This window comes from Arctopsyche grandis, chromosome 6 (assembly GCF_051622035.1).
Source record: "Arctopsyche grandis isolate Sample6627 chromosome 6, ASM5162203v2, whole genome shotgun sequence".
NCBI lineage: Eukaryota > Metazoa > Arthropoda > Insecta > Trichoptera > Hydropsychidae > Arctopsyche > Arctopsyche grandis.
This window is the reverse complement of record NC_135360.1, coordinates 15,429,480-15,454,159: the sequence shown is the minus strand read 5'-3', so window position 1 is coordinate 15,454,159 and position 24,680 is coordinate 15,429,480. Positions and strand designations below refer to the sequence as shown.

Genomic DNA, 24,680 nt, shown 5'->3' with positions numbered 1-24,680 from the left:
TTTGAAGGCCTTCTTGTAATTTTTGTTACAAAAATGAAATTGATAAACTTACAAATTTCAAATGTCCTTTTTCTCCATCAAGATTTTAACGTCATTGAATTCGGCGCCCTTTTCATCGTTCACCTGAGGCATTTGCCTTGCTCGCCTCACCCTCGTACCGGCCCTGTATCACATAAAAACGAGGTCGAATTTTTACATGATCACAAAACGTCATCTATTGTTACTTGCGTACACTGATAAAGTAACAAAGAATGATGCACGTATTCGAAAGTCTCAAAATACACACAACAAACGTAGTAATTATACCTGTAATAATAACAGATGTTCGTATGAACAATATGGGAAGCGATCGACACACATGGAAATTTATCAACACAGGTTATTCACACTGCACAGGTTTCCTCACGAGACGTAAACAACAAACGGCAGATGGAATAATTACATTGTCCAAAGTGAACTCACTATGGCAGTTTTATGTCGAGACAAAACAGTTCAAGGCAGGTTAGAAAGTCACAGAGGCGATTAACCGACGGTCATAGGTGAACGAGGAAGGACACAAACACCATAAAGTTTTACGCAAGGTGGAAGAAGAAGATGACACCTCCACAAAAGTCCAAATGACACTAAAATTGCGTCGAGTCGCGTTGTTGTTTTATGCGCGACATGCGAAATGCAAACCGTTTTGTTGATACGTACATATATGCATATGTTTATTTACGTATAAACAGTATGTGTGTTCGTATTACGTGTTTGAAACCACCATGATTAGCGATTCAAGTACGTGAGTCGCCAACAACCGGAACAAAGCGCTGATTATTTATCACTGAAGCCAACGTGTCCTACCCAACACTCCCTTCGAAGATCGACTCTCAAACTTTTTCTCTCGATCGCCTCTCGAATCCAACCGAGGCAACTGTACATGTGAATATATCTATATACATATATACATATGTATATATTCAATTAGGCTCGGATTTACCAATCGTAAAAAAAACAGTAGCGGAATTACGAAAACCGGTCAAAGTATATTCACCGGTTTTTTTTTCGACATTCAAGCGCGAGAAGACATCTGATGTGGGTGAAGTTCACATACAGCGTTATCGGATAGTCATAACTTGCGACTTTCCCAAATTGAGCAAAACGGTTCATTTATTATGTAGATCCTTAAAATCGAAAACTTTCTCTTACATATATATATGTATACATGGGTCTACGTGACGAGACAGAATGTTAAATTACAGAAAACACAAATATCGGAAGGCAAAGATCGAAAATCGAAAGATCTTAAGTCGAAAGATCAAAAAAAACGGTACATACTCACTTAATTTGCGCGAGAATTTGGCATTACAAAAGTCCCTAATGCGCCAAAATGGCCGAAAATATACAGATAAGAAAAAAAATATATATACACATAAATGTACATATACATTCATATTTAGCCAGCAGTATGGCTCGGTGGTTGCGTTTATGTTTAGCACCGAGAGGTTACCGGGTTCAATCCCGTGCTAAACTTTAATACTGCTGGTCAGACTTGGATATTTGTGTCGATAAGACTTGATATGTCGATCGTTATCAGAGTTTGCCAATTTATCCGATTTCATTGTTGAAACGGTTCCTCCATCAAATTGGCAAAAATCATTCTACCCAATGTCACAAATATCTGAATTTGATTTATGTGCAATATATAAAAAATTATGCACATGTCTAAATCCATAGATGTCTCTATGGACTAATTAATTAATTAACTAATTAATTCTTAATTTCGTGTTCTTTAGCCTCTCGAAATACAGGGATTTATGTAATAAATATTCTGCAATGTTTGTAATTAAGTATATAGAGAGGCGCATTAGGCCTTCCTGGTATATATCTATGTAAAATAAAAATAAAATATGTATATATGTATACAGACAGATGAAGAATGTACCAAAGAATACTAACTGTACTCGCTGATTACCTACAATTGTCGGTGCGCCATATGCTAATATGAATAGACCTTAACACTCACATATTTACATACATATCAAGAAAAGCTAATGTGAAAAGCTAATGCGCTTGATTAGTTATCAGTCGAACGAATGAACCTGATAAATTAATTTATCATCAGATCCGTCAATCAGAAAATTCAATCAGTTGGCCTATAAATGATACATCAAAAATTTACTCCATTAAGCTGACTGAAAAATGTACCAATTTTATCTGTCGCATTACTTCGGGTAAATTTATTATTAGGTAGTATTGAACGCTGCTTTTACCTGATCTATAAAACCCATTAAAGAAATCAAAAAAAAATAGTGGCGATTTTAACAATTCCAGTTGTATAAGTAGGGAAATACCCAGCCAGCATTACTTTAATATACATAATATGCATATTTAAAACGTATACGTACCTATATACTTTCCTGTAAGAACGCTCATACAAATTCAAAACCCGCAAAATCTATCACAGACTGATAAAAGCATTGACTTCATCCTCATGATTAAAACTGCTATTTTTATTTAGAATAAAAACTGTATAACGGCAAAAAAACGGGTAAAACCACGTATTTCAAAACAAATCTTCAAAACCAGAATCAATCTACATTTTTATGTCTGGCAAATATTTTTATTCCAACATACCAATATTACAAATGCATACACAATATACTGTGTATACATATATGTATGTATGTACATATATTTTATAAGAAAATGAAAAATATTAAAATTCATAGAAAAGCGTAATCACTAGGGTAAAAAATACAAAGACATAAATATGGAGGTTGATGATTATAATATGAAAAAAAATCAACCAAACACATTGTATTAACATTATAAATAAAATTTATAACAAAAAGTACAACCAAAGTGTGCTAAAATTCGGTCTCCGTGACGAGCCAGAATGTTAAATTACAGAAAACGCAAATATCGGAAGGCAAAGATCGAAAATCGAAAGATCTTAAGTCGAAAGATCAAAAAAAAGGGGCGCATAGTCACTTAATTTGCGCGACCAGGATACAACAGGAACAAGAGGAACAGGCTTTTCCTTCCGTATTAATGTGCGCGCGCAGAATACGGGAGGAAAAGCCTGTTCCTCTTGTTCCTGTTGTACCCTGCTCGCGCAAATTAAGTGAGTATGTACGTGAGTATGTACGTTAGTATGTACGTTAGTATGTACGTGAGTATGTACCGTTTACCATGCACCTTTTTTTATCTTTGACTTAAGATCTTTCGATTTTCGATCTTTGCCTTCCGATATTTGTATTTTCTATAATTTAACATTCTGGCTCGTCACGTAGACCCGTTAAAATTGTCTCTAATCACAAACACAACTATTCAATCTATAATTGGGGCCCAGATGTTATATTTATTCTTTATTTTTATGAATTGTTGATTTTTCAATAAATAAATAAATAAATGAAATTCAAATCAAAATGCATTCATACATTTATGTACACTCGTTCTAAAATGAACCCCAGAATATGCAATACCTACGCGCAAAAGCTCACAACACATCAGACACGCAAAGTTTCAACGCAAACACACAAAATATAACATAATCAAACCACACTTCGGAAACCACTGTTTTTCAGACAGACAAGAGAATAAAGGAAACGTCACAAAACAGTCAACACACATGCTTGGAAGCTCGTTTCGGGCTCGTCCGATAAGGACACATGACCCTGGGCGTCACAGACAAAGACTTTTCGCATTTGATATAATACAACGATGCCGGGTTCATGCACACGCGCTTAAAGTAAACAATAACAAAGAAGAAGCGCACTACGACGCAATTTGCACGGACGCATGTGAGGGATATCGCGAATATGTGCATGTGCGTCATCTTGCGTCGTTCCGTGACTCGAGAACCTAACCCAACCCGAGCGTTATCTGTCACGTCTCGGGGTTATTATCTCACCGGATAATTTGGTCACAGATTATGTATTACGTATAATCGCTTTTCATATTTATCTCGGAGCGATTTCAAACGAAACCGCGTCGGCGCGTCGAATCCGTATCACTCGACGCGTTGCCAAGCAACCAGACGACAGCCCATGTTGGTTTTGATCATCCGAAAGACGACTAGGCATCTCTCCAATAAGTAAAAAAATAATATTTATTTTTATGCTATCGTAATTAGGGATAGGAGATCTTTCAAAGCAGTCGAATCGGCGACAAGGTTCTTATATCTTATATGTATTATGTACTTCAGACGTCACGCTCCGCTTTGTCTGATCCCATTAGAAGTACTTACACATATAAAATTACTGAAATATATTGTATTTCTACTTGTACATATATACATCCTTGTCAATTAGGCTCTATTCATTGCTCACTCATCCTCGTTAAACCACGATAACAAATATAATACAAAGAGAAACGTATTTTAGCATTTTGCGATAGATAGAATTCTGAATAAATGCGAATTTCGTAAAATATGCGAATATGTATGTGCTAAAATCACAAATATTGAATGAATATTGGCGAATATTGCCAAATATTGGATAATATAAATCAATAAATAACAAAATTATTATTAAATTATATTTTAATTAACTATTCAATACATACGTGGCAGGTTCAAAATCCAACATTAATATCAAAGAAAAGAAAAGGGTTGTTTTTTCAAAATTTATAGTTGTTTAACGCATTAATAACTGGGACAAATGTTTCGTGGAAATAAAAGTATTTCAAGGGGTCTTATATACATATGTACATGTAACGAGAAATTCTTCCATGGACGAAGATCGAGGAATGCTATTTGTTTATATTTAGCCACTGATACTTAAATTTACTTGATGACGAATTATTCGATGAAGTTTCGTGTATTACAATTTATGCATGTCACAAATGAAATGATCGCGCCCTGCCAATATATGTATGTACATACATATGTACATACATATGTACATACATACATACATACATAAATGCATAGGTGGTTTTTTTTTTTTAATATTTCACAGATAAAAAAGTTTCTTTCAAAACCATTTTAAAAATCGTTGAATCGTTGCCCCCATTTAACGAATATATTAATTACTGAACAATATGTGGACAAGGAAAATAGCCCAATTAAAAATAGGCACACTAGAAGCATGCATTTTACCAAATGCAGGTATGAAATGAGCTGTAAACAGTTTTTTTTTTATTTTTTAAAGCAATAACCCGCGTTAATAAATAAGTTCATGTGTAAAATATCAAAATAAATGTCATTCAAATTTTAATAACGTATTCAATCAATATGGTCATGGTAAAATATAACATGAAAAATTACATTACATTTGAACCTCCTTTCATTTTATATTCCTCTTTTCAGGCGCATATTCTGAAAATGAGAATGAGAAAATTTTCGAATATTTATTTTTAGTCGAATATGTATGTATATACTTTCTCGATCGATTCTAGACCTATAGGGCCGTCCCCTGTGTGTGTACGCGCCCACTACAAAGCAAATGTACATATGTATGTAATTTATAAACTAGCCGTATAAAATCAATATTGAAAAATAATTATAGTAGCGTAGGAATATAATTCCTTTTCTCTCCCTTTTACTTAATTTCCTACACCCTCCCCCCCACTTTCGTTGTAATATAAGAATTATAGCCGTTATAGTATTCAAAATATATCAGACGCATTAATAAATAATTCCTTTAGAAATATAGAGGTATATGTACGTACATACATACGTATGTAATACATAATTTACATGTGCATTACTCACGATTTCACTGAAATATATTGCCGGTTTCAATAACCTACAATGTACATATTATACACTGAAAGCTGATGATCAAATTGAAATTACAACTTTCTCAAATGTTGTGAAATCATATACATATTTTGTTCACAGGTTAAAAATGTCCTTAATATATAACAACGTACAGTCAAGGATTTCAATACGTCTAATTGAAATATAATATATGTATGTATGTAAAAACTAACTATGTACATTAACACGTATGTTTGTTTCGATATTTAAAAAATATCTGTTTAGAAAGTAATGTACACATTTCAAAAAAATCGTAAATTAACTAATAGTTGTCTGAAGTTGAACATTGGAACGATATGATGTTATCGGTAATAAAATTAATAAAAAAAAAATAAAAACGTCTAGGAATAATGACTACACATCTTCTTATCAATAATGCACGAAATTGGGACATGCATTTTTCCGTAAGAAGCGGTTCACAGGTCATAGTTCTCGAGATAGTAAAAATAATAACTAGTTTCTCAAACTACGAAAAAACAAATCGAAACTATTACTTAGTGGTTGCGTTATTGCTAACCATCGAGAGCATCGAGAACCTTGAGTTGACCTCGATTGAATAGAATAGTATTTCTGCAGTGCTGCTGGTCAGACATGAATATTTGTAACTAAAAGTCGATCGTTTCTTATCAGAGTTTGCCAAATTATTTGATTTCATTGTTGAAACGATTCCTCATCAAATTGGCAAAACCATCCTATCTACTAATTGTCACCAAATTTGTATACATACATATGCACAAGTTAAATACCATAGGTGTCGCTCTGGGGTAAAACCTATGATGGCAACATGTTAAAATATTATTATTTTTTAAACAAAAAAATACAAAATGCAATACACCCATAATTATCAATCACGTCCCCGACCGCAAGTTTCAGAGTGCAGCAAAAAAAAAACGCAACACTCCACGTCGAGAAACTGCATTTGCACTTGAACTAGTTAAATCGTATCCGTCGAGGTCTATTGAACTGTCAACATTAGCATTTTTGGACATAATCGAAAAAGACACCGTTGAAATGCTCTAATAACGAATCAAGGCAATGGACACGAAAAAAAATCAATCGGCGAACCCTCAATCTTAACATAGGACACGTCAAATACAGAAAACCCCCGAACTTGCATCAAGTACATGACGTCTGCAGCTGCTGTTTTGGAACTACCAATCTCCGAATGTGACCCAGCGGTTAAGCTGCGTGGCGCCATCGTTCCTCGAGCATTGTGCATATTAATTTTAGAAACGGGAACGCAAAATCGCAAGCAGCCCGAACGAAACAAATCAAACGTGGATTTATTTTGGACCGAAGTGGGGTGGAGGGAGGGGGAGGCGTTCGTTTCAATGAAGACGCGAAATATCAATCGTGTAATGAACTTCGGCCACCTTCATGGGTAGCCAAGAAGTTTTGTTGAACTCTGGGCGTAGGTGATGAGAGACGCCGAACTGGCTATTGCGTCGTATCCCCAAACTACACCCAAAAACATACTCGATTATACAAAATAGAAAAAAAAAACTGTTTATTCGCGAAAAGGAAAAACAAAGAGCGAAAACGATATTTGAATGTCGTCAGCAAAGGTCATTGCATTGAGCAACAGTTTTGGCGCGTTGGGATTATCTGTTTTACTTCGATAAAACCACTACATTTAAATATGCATGATTTGTTGGCCAACTTATCAAGAAGTCAAGGATTCATTTTCATTTCAATCCTACCTCAACATCTCCCATGTTTATTTCAAAGAATCAATTTTAAGACTAATATCATAACATACATAATAATAATTTTATGTACTAAAATTACTTTATTTTTCCTTTGTAAGGTCTCACCTTGAATTTGCCTCAATTATCTGGTCACCTTTTTATTTATCCCATATTAATTGTATTGAGAAAGTTCAACTTAAATTTATTAAATCCTTACGCTACCTTTTTCCTACCTATACCCATTCTACTGTTTCCGACATTTTAAAAATCCTTTCTTTTAACAATCTTTCTGTCAGGCGACGACATTCTGATGCTATATTCTTCTTTAAGCTCATAAATGGTTTCCTTGATTGTTCTGATTTACTGAATAAGGTTAATTTCAGAATCCCAGTTCGATACCCTAGACGCGTTACACTCTTTTCACTTGATCCTTTCAATACTAATTCCCAAAAATATTTTTATCTGCAGCGCGTTTATCGTATGTTTAACGGAGAGCTGAATGAGGTTGATCTGTTTGGTATTTCCCTACATCAATTCAGGTCTAACATCAAGAGAATCTTGACCGATTGATTCATTTTTTCTTCTATTCTATTTTTCCAATATTTCCATTATTTTTATACTTTAGTTTAGTTATGTAATGTGCTATTTAATCATATTATAGCTTTCATTCCTTTCCATTTCATTTGTTTATTTTGTATTTACCTTTTTCATTTGTTTTTTATATTTGTAAATTTCAATTTCTTCTTATATTCTATCTTATAACCTTTTCCAAATATTTTAATACTATAGTTTAATTATGCAATGTACTACATATTTTGTCATGCCTTTATTCTTTACTTTTTAATTTGTTTTCCTTATATTTATCTTTTTCATTTTTGTAAAAATCTATTATTGGACTCGGGTGTTACATATATTATTTATTTACTTTTTGTGTTTTTTATACCTATCTCTGTACATCCTGTCTGTTGATTTTTCAATTAATAAAATAAAATAAAATACACATGTACATAAAATGGGTTTTGAATTCAATTCATGGACGTACCTACATAGATTCAAAAACAATGTCAACTACATTTTTCCCACATTGAAACATTCACCCGAAAATTTACGAATTCATAAAAGGATAAACTTACTTACATTACAAGGTATCATTTTTTTACATCTCTTTCCTGTTTTGTTGGGGTATCTTATATTTAAGTGCTCATAACTAAAGGTAGGGCCGGAAGCGTGCTTTTTCCAGGAAACAGGGCGTTTTGGGTCTATTTTCCTGGAAACAGGGCAAACTACAAAGCTAGAGAGCATAAAAAAAGGTTCATCATAAAAATGAACAATGAACAGAGAACGGCGAAAAGTTGGTCCGATTTTTACTCATAACTAGACTGCGGATAGACACCGTGCTTTTTCCAGGAATCGGGGCGGTTTAGCTCTATTTACAAAGCTAGAGTCAAAAAAAAAAACGTTTGGCGAACCTTTAACAATGCATTTACAACAATCGAACAATACGCGGCACCCTCTGGATCCGGGCTTTACTTATAACACACATAAATGTAATATTTCAGAAAGTTGTGGAACATTTTCCTATTTCAAACAACATCCTACTTGAAATTTTAGATATTACGTACGAATACTCAAATGTAATATAATAGTACAAATATACATAAAATATATACAAATACTCTTATGTAATATATTTAATATGCTCCCCTAAATTTAAATAATAGTATATTATAATAATCAGAATTATGTCAAGATAATATCACATGATCGTGAATGAATTCTTTGAGCCTTGAATTGAACACTAATATTTTATTTATTTAATTGCATTAACAACAAGCAAACCAAAAATCCTGGCTATATATGTATATATTACATACATATGTACATATGTATACGTTACAGCCCAAGTGTTCACTCCGGCTCGTCCATGAACATATTAGCTATCTTTAAATAGAATCACCAGGTGTCGGATTAAACTTTTAGCTATCAAAAATTTGAAGCCCTCAAAGTCTTTGAGATGGCAAAACACCAAGTATTCAAAAGGGAAATCCTATGGAAACCACATTACAACGTTGCTATAATTCCCGTTTCCGTTTACATTTTCACACTTCCTAGACAATTAATTATAAACATTGCAGCATTTTTATTATATAAATCACTGTATTTCGAGAGGCTGAAGAATACGAAATTACCAATTAATTAATTAATTAATCCATTGAGACATTTATGGATTTATCCTTGTCGATACATTTTTACATATTGCACATTGTGAATCAAATTCAGATATTTGTGACAGCAGGTAGGATGATTTTTTTTGCCAATTTGAGGACCCGTCAAATGATAATCATATAATTTGGCAAACTCTGATAAGAAACGATCAACTTGGAGTCACAAATATCCAAGTCTAATCAGCAGTATTAAAGATTAGCACGGGATCGAATCCAGAATCACTCACTGATACAAATTCTGCTGGCTAATATAGAATATAGAATATATAGAATAGGACAAACAATTGAGAATACTAAAGATTATGCCAATAGTTTATGCATGAACAAACTAGTTCGTTTGTCAATTTGTTCTCTCATGTACACTAAAACCTGGTCAGATTTGTTCGTCTACAATTATGAATCATCTGAAATAAGAATTTTATGACATTTCTGTCACAAAAAATGAGGAAAGTATCTCTTAATCGTATGTATTTGAAGTCATCGACGTTTGAAAAAACATCAACCAAACTCTGTTTTGGCACGGAGCCACAACCTCTAACTCCCACCTCTCAGACATGAGAGTACGTACTATGAAATGTATCAGTTAACACTACAACCCCTTTTCACACAAATTAACTAATGAAAGCAAAAATTCAATCAAATTGCGGTTCATAATAGACATTGAAAGTTTCGAGAGGCAGTCAGCTCGGTAAGATGAAAGTCAATCTTCTCTAGGTCTTTTTACAAAAACCATGACGACTTTCACGGCACAATGAACTTTTTCTATCGTTTGGCATAAGACATCGTCTCGTCTACTTGCCCATCTATTAATAATGTATCGCGAAAATTTTGAAAATGTCTCGTTTCCAAAACGCGTTACATAAAGACTGCCACACCTGCCAATATTTTGGCCACAAAGAGCTCCATGTCGTAATCCCACCTGTGCGTACACAGGATTTATCTCGGAACAAACACGTTTCATCGCAACGATTCTTTTGAGAAAATATCCGCGGCATGCCTTTGTGTTTATGGACTTATCTTTTCTTTGTTTGCACTCCTTGTATGTGAAAAACGTTTCCTTTTCGCTACTGGTATTAAAATCTCAGACCGCACTTTCACTGTTATTCGTGTGGGTATATTCGTTTCGTAGAAAGCAGATTCTGAGACATTTTTTTCATAGAACTGTTTTGCCAAATGATTCGTTAAAATCTCCAATGGTCATCTGGTTTTCTGAATAGTGGTCCTGTCCTATTCATTTCGAGGCAGTCATGTTTATATTTATCGCAAAAAACCATCGGCACAATGAACTGCCATATGTAAATATACACATATGAATGTACGTATGCTGAAACTTGGGTTCATACATTGATAATAATTTGCAACTGACAAAGCAGTGGCAGTATTATACTGCACAATGAATCACGCCGATGACACATCAGATCGATGTTTAATATTAAAATAATTGTATCGCATAACTGTTAACTTTTATCACCAAAAACGATTAAATTACAGTAATATTTTATCTACACAATTTCGATAATGGTTCGTAATAGCATTTTACATACCTTGTAATAATAGTCATTTCATTTTTTTTATTTTTCCTCTACTAAGCGATGAATAACATGATAATTTCTGGAAACATATCATACTCAATAATCAAACACCGATTACCAATTTTGATACAGTTAAATATACATAACATTATATAAACACGTGTTTAATGGCATAAATATTTGAACACAAAAAGTATATGAGTATCATATATGTAAATATGTTACATACAATATGTAGTACATTTAAAAAATCACGTCTCATAAAATGATTTTTTGCCTGTTTTTACACATGTGGTTTGTTATATTTATTTATTTAAGTTAAGACCATTGTGGCAATACAGGAATCCCTAACAGTCGAAAATATAACAAAGAGAAGAGAGAGAAAAAAATGTATATACAGACAAAAATACTTCAGCAGCAACGATTTAATTGAGAAGTTGGATAGCTCTTGGAATAAGAGCCATCCGATAAAGAAATATGCGGGTAGGAGGTACATACAACCATCAAATGATGATGTCTACCACGGACATAATTAATAGGGACATAAAGTCTTAACTATTCCAGCAACAGCGAGGATGACGTAGAAGCCGGAGAAAAAAACAAATTAATGAAAAGTTTCTCCGAAGTTCAAGGGAATTAAACCCAAACATGCCCAAAAAGAAAGTAGTAGGATATATGAAAGCTAGAAATATCGGATACATTCCTTCAACTGATTGTCAATCTTACAGCAAATGAAAACACCCACATTGGCTGGTGGTATGAATTCGAATTTTCATTTCATAACCATCCTTAATTGGGCCTTGGAAAAGATGTATCACGACATGTATAGTATTGTACGTAGATATAATATGATGGCAAATATAAAGAAAACAATTTAGTCATATTATACAAAACTGAAGCTCACAATAACAAGTAACAAACACCATTCATTAAAAAGAAGGTGGATCAACACCGAACTTCTTTGTTGCTAACAAGACTACCAATCTTATCTAATAGTAGAACAGTTCATTGGTTTATCTTTGTCACCCCCTGTTACCAAAACGTCCAGAGATTAACTGTTCGACTTTAACCTTTTCTACTCTGTATCTTATATACATATGTACATATGTAGCACGTAAGGATTAAAACCCCTCAAAATACATATGTATGCAGTTAAGCACAACTGAAAACACAACGGGTAGTAAAATCTCGTTCGACCGCAATGTTTTGTGCATGTATGCATGTAAGTGGATCAAGTGCCAATTTAACGACTTGATTTGCTACGTTTTCGACCGACGCATACTAAATTAGATTGGGTCAGGTTATGATCATGCGTCCCACACGGCCTAGCCTGGCGCGTCATGAACGTAGTATACACAGAGGGCATACATATACTCACTCTTTGTTATCGTATCCGTGTCCATAAGACCGTAGATGCGGTCCTCGGCAGCCATCCTCCCGCCGACCTTGCACCAATCCATCGCGAAACACTTGTCAAACTTGGCTGGAGACGTGGATGACAATGGTACACGGGGGGGTGGGGGTTTCAGGGGGATGGCGTTTCTTCCGCGGCTTGTTCGTTCGGTGGGTGTGAGGGGGGCGAGGTCCACTGATCAGCCTCAGCCTCATGGGGATTCGGCTTCCGGTTTTGATGGTGTCGTGGCACATGAGGCAGTTGGTCTGTGATGGTGCTGCTGCTGCAGCGGGACACGCAGCTCGCTTTCAGAACACTGGCCTCCCACTGGGCTACCAGACAGAAATAAACGTTGCAGGAAACAGCGCCGCTACACACACCGACACACTTCACATAAAACACAATAACATTATACAGTTGGTGAAAGTTGAAAAAAAAGCGTTGAAAAAATTCGTATTTACAATGTGATGAAAGATTGAGCGTCACTGAAGTATTGTGCATCTTGCATTTGCTTGAGAGGAAAGCCTACGCGAGCGCGGACATGTTGATGTTACTATTGCTATATTAAGATTATTTCATTATATAATACTCGCATGTGCATTATGTGTATGATATGTATTTAAAATGAAACGAAAAATAGGAATGGAGGCAAACGGGTGGGAGCTATGAATTTACATGACATAGTGGAGAGAGTGAAGAAGTTGAAATGACAAAGAAAACGTGTTTCAAAGAAGGGACAAGGGTAGTGCTTGAATGGTACTCAAGAGGGATGCAAAGAAGCATTCAGTCAGATTGGTGGATGAAGTAAGGAACATGTGTGGGATTATGCAGATAAATGTTGGTCAGAACAGAGTATTACATGTACATATGAAGAGTCCTTCATCCTCCAATAATGATAATGATATTTAGAACAATAAGTGTCCCAAGATAATAATATTTAAAATGTTGAATTTTCTTGTCGTTAGGTAAATAAGATGTTATTATACGTATATGTATGAAGAAAAAAAACAATTGAAATTAAATTAATTTTTTTAAATAATTAACGTATCATTATTAATTTTCATTTTAAAGAATACTGAATATTTATATTTTATTAATCCTATTTTTTAAATATAATGTTGTGGCTTGGATCCTTTAGGCAAATCATATAGTAACAGCTGTATGATACTATCATTATTGGAGCCCGTTGATTTAATGGATTTTTTTTTTGGCTTTTCCGTACGCTGAACTACGAGTAGAAGATCAGAAAAAAGCAGTCTATCATCTTTTTTGGGGAGGCAGCTATTTTTGATGAGATGAAGAGCTGGTTCATGGGAGTTCAGGCTTATAAGCTGTCCATATATGCTCTCGTATATTATTATAATATAAAATCTTTTGTTTTTCATCTGAAAACTAAATTAACAAATTTTAACTGAAAACACGGAACAAAAAACAGTCATTGATTTCAGATTGTGTTTTCATGTATTTTGTAGGACATTTTATTTCAAAAGATAAACTGTTCAATTGTCCTGGCTAAACTTATTCTTCTGAAATTAAAATGCTTCCAACTCTAAAACCTAATAAAAAGGCATATAAAATTCAAATATTGATCAACTTTTCAATAAGTAAGCAAATGACAAGCTAAACGTATATAAAAACAAAATTAACAAAAAAATTTAAATCTGAATGTGTAAAAAAATTGAACTATTTTGGGCTTTTCTCCGATTGTCAAACAACAAATACACAAAAATAAAATAAAAATAGTATATGATCTCCAAATTTATGAAACCAAGATAATACCGATATCTTCCAATATGACCCATTTGACATTACTTTCGTCCCTTCTGTTGCTGATTGTCGCATCGCTTTGTACGATCTGATGACAGGATGTATGATCGTCGAGTTTCATTTACCGTATGATGTAGCAGTTGCTATAATGTGCATCGGACAAAGTTGCTATAATGTGCATCATTAAAACATAATGATTTTACCAGAAAAGTAAACACATAAAAGTAGAACACGAAAATCGATTGTCATCATTTTCATTAAGATCAATTTTATTCGACGAATTAAATCAACGCCGATTTACAAACGATGTCAACTCGTATCGTTAATGTGAAATTAATTTGTTGTTATAGTACCTTCAAATGTATACTTATTTAGCTACCCATAGTTTTAAAAGTAAACACATTACATATACCGAGTAATTATTTGAATATATCGATAATAATATTATGTAGGTGGTTTAGGTTAAATAAAATTAATTAATTTGATAGTGTGACGATTCGGATTACAGAATCAGGGTCATCAAATTTTGAAAGCAGCCACTTTCACCGTATTGTGTGGAAGGTGGTACGACATTGCGAACAGTAATTATGAAATCGTCCCACTCCCATTCAGGGTCACCGGTTAATAAACAATTCATTTTGAATTTAATTAAAATAATTGTATACATAAAATCTATCGTTTGTATTTCTTTATCATTATATCGAGATGAATTGAAGATTTTGAAAACGTGCACTGTGAATATAAAAACCTATTATAAGATTAGGTCTCTTATCGCATAAGAAAACTCCGTGGAAAACTCTGATTTTTCGGAACAAAGAGATGTATAAAAAATGTATTTTTTGAAAGTTTTAAATCTTAAGCAGATTATATAAAAGACTAAGAATTTTATAATCATAATCGAATATACAGAAAGTAAAAACCAAATTTTGAAAACAGACGCATTATTTTACTATAGAAATTTCTACTTCAAAATCAAAAAAAAAATTGAAACGGGTCAAGAATTTAGGACCAAATTCGCATTCAAAAGCAGGGATTTTTTCTACACAGATGTTGTCACAAGACAAAGCTTACTATGATTTTAGATATCAAATCTATATATGTTTGTATGTATGTATAAAATGTATACGAAATAAAAAATATATTTTTTAAATTGCAACTAACTATGGTAAAATAATTGTATACATTTAAATATTGTGTTGCTTGATTAATTTTACATGTTTCTAAAAAAAAACATCACTATACTATTACATGTGTATTTTCATGATTATTATTTTTAAATAACTGTAAAATTCAATATTATATTATATTCAATTTTTTAACTTGTTTCATTTTCATCTTTTAAAAAAATATACATTCGGGTAAAAATTATATTACTTTAAAAATGAAGAAATGAAACACAATATATTTTTGGAAATCTTTTTGCTATTTTAATTGTTAATTTTACACGTTTCAGAAAAAAATCAGCCGGCTCATGAATATCGAATTTTATTTCATAAGAATTAAGATTATAAAAATTATACATATAAGAATTGTACATTATGAAAAGAAATATAATTACTTGAAAATATGCATGTTTATTTGAAGGAAAAATTATAAAATTTTTGGACGTGCAACATTTTTTTTTCACATATGGAAGGCGATAATTTTATTGCGGAACCTCCCGTTTTGAGTCCTGGGAAATATTGTCACCCTACGAACTAACCTAATTTAAAATTTTAATTTATTTCGACATTGAAGTTCATCGCGAAGCTATTTTTTTTAATTTATAAAAATTATATATTTTATTTCTAATTTTATTATTGTTTTTGTTGGATAAAGATGTAAAATTCATCTGTTTTTCATATACGTCGTACTTAAAAAAAATCAGATTAGCTTTTGTATATAAATATAATAATTTCAAACGAAATCATTATGATGACCTCACAAGTAACAGAAACTTACCATTATAAAGCAAAACAAGTGCAATGTACTACAGACGCCTACTGTTAACGCTTCCAACCTAAGATTGACAATAATATGATAATGGCAATTGTCTATTTTCATCGTAAAAACTAAACATGATTACGCATCAAAACCAAGCCCCTCAAACATCCCATAACATTTACTATTAATATCTTATCTAATCTATGTTTGCCTTCAAGTAAAGTGTTAATGTTTATGGCTCAGTCACTGATAAATATAGTCAGATAAGCGGGTAAATCATTCGAGATGTGTGCGCGAACTGTGAAAATCTACAAATGCAACTGTCACCGCCGGAAAATATCGGAAAATGCAGACGCACACAAAGAACTGCAACTTGCCTCAAAATAACCCTGAGATATAAATAAATGCATGCGATCTGAACGCAAATTTAGGCATGGCAGGGTCATCACAATGCAATACTCCATTTTCAGCCAGTCATGCCACCAGATGGGTGTATTTCGAGTGCGAGTCGTAAGATTTTCACAAAGAAGATGCTGTGACCGATAACCTTTTTGCTTTCTCGTGGCTCGTTTTCATCGTCGAGCGCCAAGGTCGACCCTAATATGTGTTTTCACCGAAAAGACAATTCAATTACTGTTGAATATATTTATAAATCAATTTATAAATTATCAATTTTGTTCGATGTCTACCTTGACTTAAAATTAATGGTTACTAACAAATTACAAAACACCCACTTCTACAAAAATTATTAATAATTATTCTCATGTTGCAAACGTGAAAATAATTAAAGTAATATTATATTTAAGATATATTGTTTTATATCTACTGATTCTGGGGTGACCATACGTCCCATTATGGCCGAGACAGTACCGTCTTTTACGTGCTTTGCGTTCGTTCTCGTAAAATTGTTTGATTTGTCCCATTTTGTTTGTCGCACAGAAGAAATTTATTATGCATACATTTATTTCCATATTTATCCTTGTTTTTCCAAATGAATTTGTTTCCCAAAAACAAATATTATATACATATACATTTAGTTTCGGTATATTCATTTAAAAAAAAAACCTTTAAAGATTTTGTTACATGATTAATTTTACATGTTTCTCAAAGAATATATAAGCATTGGGCTATTAAAAATCGAAAATCTTTGTGTTATTATTTTTAACTTTTTTTTAATAACTAAAATACAATATTTTATTATATATAATTTATCTTGTTTTATTTTCTTCTTATAAAGAAATGTACATTCTGGTAAGAATTATATTACTAAAAAAAATAATATATCAATATTTTTTGCAATTAAAAGAAACTGATATCTTTTTGGACAATTTGTAGTTATTTCGATTGTTAATTTTACATCTTTCGGAAAAATATCATCCTACGGCGCATGAGCATCATGTTTCTATTTTCTTTGTACCCGAGAATTGAACATTCTGAAAAACAAAATTATAATTCCTCAAAAATATAAATGGATTTAAATGTAAATGGTTATTTGAGGGGAAAGTTATAAAATTTTGGACGTGCAATATATATTTTTTTATATAGGGGGTCAATTTTTTTGCGGAGCATTCCCGTTTTGAGTTCTGTGAAATATGCTCACCCTAACTAATCCTCATTCATTGAACAGTAAAACGTACTTAAATGTAACAATAGGCTATAAAATGATCCTCGATTGTACATCAATAAAATACTTGCTTCGTTGCTTTACACATTTATAGGGCAAAATTTTTATCAAATATGAAAAAAATTCGGGTGTGACCAACCCATGACTTTATCTGTGTATTTGAGGAATATAAGAAGGTTACAAAACAAAATTCGATATTGAACCGTACAGACAGATTATGAAATACTATTAAGTATGACAGCATTTTCGATACAAATTGAGCGCAAATGTATGGAAACTTGCAAAAGACAAAAGTTCTACTTCAGGTTTTCGGATTTTGTTCAAATTTTTATTACTTAAAATCACTATCAGTATAATACACATTAAATATCAAGAAAATAAAAATAATTTAAAAGGTCAAAATAAAACAATGAAATATTGTTTTAAAAAAAAATACTACTTCCGGTTTACGAATTCTAACCAAACCTTATCAGCTCTAAGTTAGTATATAAATAATACAAATATAAATTTTCAGCTTTATACGTTCACGGATATGAACAGAGTAGTGGACACATTTTTTACCTTTCTAATAGGAAAAAATCCCACTTCCGGTTCATTAAACTTAGTGATTTTTTTTTTATTTTTACTTACAATCGAACTTCCAGTTAATAAAATTTAATGATTTCTTTTATTTTCATCACATTGATACAAGAATTATACTTGATTTTTTTCGTGAAGAACACACATGTTTAAGGGGTCGAAAAATATAGTGGAAGAAAAATCGAACAAGAGTAAACTGCCACTTCCGGTTGAGGGATGCTTTCCAAAATTTATACATAACTTGGTATTAAGCTTAAACTTGTAGATATGAAATTTCAGTTCAATAAACCAAAAGATTTCTAAGAAAAACATAAAAAACCTCGATTCTCTAGAGTAAAAGTACTACTTCCGGTTCAGATAAAAATATAAGGTTATAAAGATTAATATTTCTATTACATGTAAAAAAATTTCAGTTCGGTTCGTTAGCGGTTTGGGAGATAACTTAATTCAAAAACATAAAAAAAAAGAGGATACCTATAAGGGGAGGTACCATTTCCGGTCAACTTACAAAATTTACGTCGTGTCGATAAGAATTTCAGTAACCGATACTAAGTTTCAGTTCGATAGGACCAACGATGTTCAAAAAATCCCCAAAATACACAGACACACACACACACACATATTTTTTTCTAGATCATGAAAACGTGATCAGTAATCGAATCTAAGTTCGAATCAATTAAAATCTCGAGTTCGAATTTTCGCATGATCACAAAAATTCATCTATTGTTACTACGTACATAGAAAAAGTAAAAATAATGATCAGAACATATAATAGGATTGAAAATATATGATTGAAAATGATTCATTCGAATGTCAGCCATCCATAAATTTAAACAATCAGTCATACATATTGTATAGATAATATGTACATATGTACACTATTGAAAGTTTTTCAAAAGCCTTCCATAAAATTTTATTTACGCAGTTATTAAAGAGAATCCTCATAACCTTAATTAGCATACAGGCGTTCAAGGAATATTATTGTGATAAAAACACAATTGTCATAATTTAAAAATTAAATTTAACATGTTGCCACAACAACAAGTCCCTGATTGCTACGTGACCTGAAAAATTGATGAAAAGTGCATACAAAAAATTACCGATAAAATAAATGCACTGAACGACCTTCTCGTAAATGGGGTCGAAAACTACAACGCCCACCACATTATTTGATCCATCTGTTGATTCATCGACATGTGAATCTTCCAATCTTGCGTATCGCTTTCTTAATATATCTCAATTCAAACACAGTAAGTGGCAGTTTCAGCCTTGATCTTATGTAAACTCGTTAAAATGTATCGTGTGATCTATTTTTTTTAACATTGGGTTACTCATGAACTACAATTAATTTTATTCAAACTCGTAAATCAATTGATTCCCCAAACAAACATAAGCATATGCCAAAAATATAGAAAATTTATTTCAGCCTTCCCATTAGTATTATGGTTCCAATAATACTCTGGAGATCTTTATGCAAAATCCTTGAATGTAGCACGTGCCTGTCATTTCAATCTCAATCTTTCAAATATTATGAATAAATATGAAATACTAAATTGTATTTCAGAATTTGAAATTTTACAGCTTTTTATCTGATTACAATTATACCTTGGTATATTTAAATAAAGTTAAATTAAGTACTACTCGTTTAGCAAAAAATCATATCAATACTTAATTCGGTTTTGAAATCACATAAATAATACAATAGCGGAATTACTCAGCGTTGCTCGTGTGAGTGAAAATTAAAAAAATACTTTTTCACATTGTTAAAGTACCACGATGTGTACGAAACTTTGTGGTTCTGAATTCAAAAATACATAGATTTATACATACACACAGGGCCGGCGCGTGATATTTTTCTTGTATTGTGCGGTTAAATTTTTGGCGCCTTTTCTAAAAAAAATTCCGTTTTTAACAAAAAAAAAACTTAAAAAAATGATAATAATTAAATTTTACCAAAATCGTACATTTATTTAACTTTTGCCAGAATGCTTTAATTTTAGCAAAACATAAATATTAAGGGATTGAGCAATATTATTTTCAATCGATATATGAAATTGACAAACCATTTAATTTTTCTTCACTCATTGTAGATCGTAAATAATTCTTAATTAGTTTTAATTTTGAAAAGGTTCTCTCTGTCTTAGCAACTGAAACTGGTAAAGTTAGAAGTATTCTCAGTGCTATTAGTATATTTGGAAAGAGTTCCTCTAGATTGTTGTTATATGACTATATCCACTTCATAACCAACTCAGGTGTACTATCTTCTTCAATTTATCGAGACAACAATTTCAACTTCTTCTACTTCTATATCATTCGTTTCTTTGTCTCTTAATGCTTTTTGTAATAATCTACATTTTTCTTTCAGTTGTTTGTCTTCCATTTTATCACTCTCTTCAATGTTATATAAAAATTGAAATGATTCAAAACGATTTTTCATTGATGCAATTGTTGTTGTGAACAAAATGTCGAAAAATTTTTGAATTTCATTTAATTAAATTAGAATTTTTTGGATAATATCAAACCTTTAGTTTCAATTTGATTATTCTGTAGTTTTTCCGGACAATTCGTTATACATATTACCAAAATCATTGCAGCCTGTAGTCTCCACTGCATTTGTTGAAATGTCTAAATTTCCCTTTCAAATATTTCTTCCTGTTCAGTTACACTTTCAGACATTTAATTCTGTTCTGTTACACATTCAGAAATTTCATTCAGTTCTGTTACACTTTCGGATATTTCATTTTGTTATTTACACTTCTGGATATTTAATCCATTCAGATACACTTCCAGCACCAGACCGCTCGTCGATTATAATTTCATTCTCGCGCCCACACCACAAATTATGTATCGTTTTTTGTTTTTCAATTTGATCCTTCAACTTCTTTAACATATAAACGGCGCGCAAATCTCATTCCATTTAAAACTTACACTTTTAATCACAAAATGTAAAATTTTTTGAGCTAGTTTGGCGCCTTTTGGTCTCGCATCTCTGTGCCAAGCACCACTTGCACAGAGACGCGGTCCTGCATATGTACATATATGTATATGTAAAACTAAATAAACAAACAAACATTTATCTTTATACAGTCGAAAATTATATTATATGTATAATATAAAATAAATTTATGAAGATATTTCTCTACATACCAGAATCTTCTAATATGTAAGAAGTGCTTATATCATATTGTCACATTTTGACAAATATGATCACAAATTACCACTTGATAAAAATATGAAGCATTATTATATTGGCATATACGCGTACCTTATATTTGTTTTGCGTTTAATGACAGGCTCTTAACTTTAAAAATGGTTGGGGTACGAGAAGTCTAAAGTCGCCCCTAACCTTCCACATTTTTTTTAAATGAACTTTTATACTTTTTTTAACAAATTATTAACTTTTAATAATCAAAGAAATGACATATTGTGATTGATAATTGCATGCAAAATATATGTCCTTAGTTGAAATGTCAAAAAACGTTAACAGTGTCGTGCATTTTTCGAATATCATATAAAGAATATACATAAACGACCGTGGCTAGGGTTTTCTGCCCCAAAGAGACCTTTACGCGGCCAACTAAAAGCGGCCTTTTATAGGCGGAAATAAGAATATTTTTTCTCTGCCTCGAGGACTTTCTGCACTCAGCACACAGTACCACTCACAAGTGCCAGAGTAGCAGATAAACTGAAGCTGGCAACCACGGGACCACGGCAAATAAGCGACTGTCCCGAATTGAATTACAAACTGGTTCTGTTCACCATGTAATGAACGGGATAAAAAAGCTCATATTGACTGTTGACGATTCACAAAGAATATGTCTACATTTTTTTATTTTTTGGTTAGGAGAAATGTGTACATATGAGGGCCCCGGTTGCCCTTAAGACGAGTCGTTCTCGATGACAGGTATTTCTAGCGGTTCCGCGACAAATCACTCACGGACTTTACACTCAACGGTTTATAGTTTTTGATCGATGCAATGACACATGTATCAAATCATATAGAGTTCAAATTAACGTGTAAATTATGATCACTGCAATCGTTTGTAAAAGTCAGATCAATTATTTTGATAAATCTGCGGATTTTCAAAAGCTTTTATTTAGTTTATAGTACCGGTAGTACCAAAAACTTGTTTTCGGTCAAATACCGATACCACCGGTATCGGTACTTTCGGAATTATAATCCCTAGTGACGACAACAGAGTGTATTACCCATATTCGTTTTTTTGACAATGCTTTATATTGAAAATTTTTGACAATGATTTATATTGAGTGTAGAGTCCGTGAGTGATTTGTCGTGACACCATTTCTAGCACTAAAACCCGATCGGAAGAATGTAAGAATAGTGTCAGACCAATAGGCAAAGTGAAACTAATGTTTAAAATATGTAAATAGCCTTGTAAAAATATGATAATTTTCATTTCTATCGAATACTCTTTTGAATTTGTCAAATTTTGACATTGGCACTTCTTATAAGCTCATATTTGTGATATGTAATTATTTTTGGAAAGCATTTATTCACTTCTCAAAAACCATATTATTATATCATAGATACACTCAATCGAACGAATATTATTTTAATTTGTAATTCATAACTACATATAACCAGAAAGCGATGGAAGCTAGAGTTGCAATCGTTTTTTTCTGGATACATATTCTGATTTCATATTTTTCTCATAGCGATGCTGACGATAACATGCAAAACTTTGATGCAAGACTTGACGTCTGCCAAGATAAACAGGTTTTCATCTACAATATAAAACATAGAATATAACATTGGAATCCTGCTTGTACCATTTCGAATTGTGTAATCATTTAGTTATACAATAGCAGGCGTGGCCCATGTCAAGATCTTTCTAAATCCAGTGCGGCGACTAGAAACCGGCGAGTGGGACGTCTCGCCCTAGGCGCAGGCTTCGACGGGGCGCCAAATTAATTTGTACGATTAAATTGATACATTTAGCACACCGGTCGAAGAATACTGCGACGTATGTGGATATCGTTGCGTACAGCCAGCATGTGGGTCAGGGTCATACATTGATAACCGGTTAAACAAATAAATGTATGTATATAAACAAAGAGGAAAAAAACACAATGGCATTCATAAATAAGACGAAAACTTCATTTTCGTCATCGAATATATGTATACATACATATATGCATATAATTGCATGCCATTGTGAACATTATGTCGAATTCACACGTGGACGAAATTACCGTACTATTTGTTGCATACATATAAAGTTGAATTTACTCTCTCCAATTTCAAAATGTAGTCGATGTATGTTTTATAAAAAAAGTTAATGAATTCATGGGTAATTGCAAGACTTTTTTTTCAAAAGTTGATCGAATATTTATACTGTTATTGGGAAATAAACAAGATGGGAATATGTATGTACTTGTATTGGATTTTGCCGATCGAAGAACCGGATTGCACCGGTTTGGAACTGTGACATTAATTTTATCAATTTTTGATATATGTATGTATGTATGTACATACTTACTTTATCATATCTACATCTAAATGATTTTCATGTTATCTTAATTATTATCCATCAAGTCGACGTTGTTAAAAATCAATTAATAATTTTGTAATGAATGAAGTACAACCTACATCGATAGGTACGTTATGTATCGCTAAAGATTAAATGTATTTAAATTGTCTGAAAAATGATTGTATCCATTATCACACGCTCATAAAATATTATTTATAAAAATGTGTCGACATCTACATTTCTTGTATAATTTTTTTTTGAAGATTGATAAGCCTTCGTTTACTCAATAGCTTGTATTAATTATAAACTTATGTTAAAATATCAGTAGGAATACATTTGCCATTTTATATGTATAATGTTAGTTAACATGTTAATTTTCTGGTATATTCAACTGATTTTTTTTATTTTTTTATTATCATATTGGATCATAGCTATGTAGAGTACGGTGAGTGATTAGGGAAATAGCAAAGAACAATGCACATTCCAACAAAGTTGAAAGCAAGAAAGTAAAAAAAGCTCGTAAATAAAAATACCAAAATTTATTTGCCCCAATCCCTATCTGTTGTCTGGTCATATCCTAAATTCGTCTTTTTACCAAAGAATTCAAATATAATACATAACAGACATATATTTTTTTTTTATTTGTGTAATAATACTTGGGAAAGGCGAAAAAGCTGATGATAATTATACAGTAGTACAGAAATAAAAATA

General features: G+C 32.3%; 1 protein-coding gene across 7 annotated transcripts in view; it reads right to left on the bottom strand.

The window, feature by feature from the left end:
* The window catches only part of LOC143913420 (transducin beta-like protein 2), an 85,837-nt gene extending 69,465 nt beyond the window's left edge, over positions 1 to 16,372 (bottom strand). For 2 of the 7 annotated variants that reach the window (XM_077433185.1, XM_077433188.1), the window contains exons 1-2: positions 16,293 to 16,364; positions 12,570 to 12,916 (exon numbers count right to left, since the gene is read on the bottom strand). In XM_077433185.1, the coding sequence (XP_077289311.1) occupies positions 12,570 to 12,651 (82 nt within the window). In that variant the 5' untranslated portion in view covers positions 12,652 to 12,916; positions 16,293 to 16,364. Of the gene's footprint in view, positions 1 to 52; positions 164 to 306; positions 826 to 12,569; positions 12,917 to 16,292 lie in introns of those variants that run through there. The other 5 variants (XM_077433176.1, XM_077433180.1, XM_077433181.1 and 2 more) reach the window with 5 other exon arrangements.
* Between the last annotated feature and the right edge of the window lie 8,308 nt (positions 16,373 to 24,680).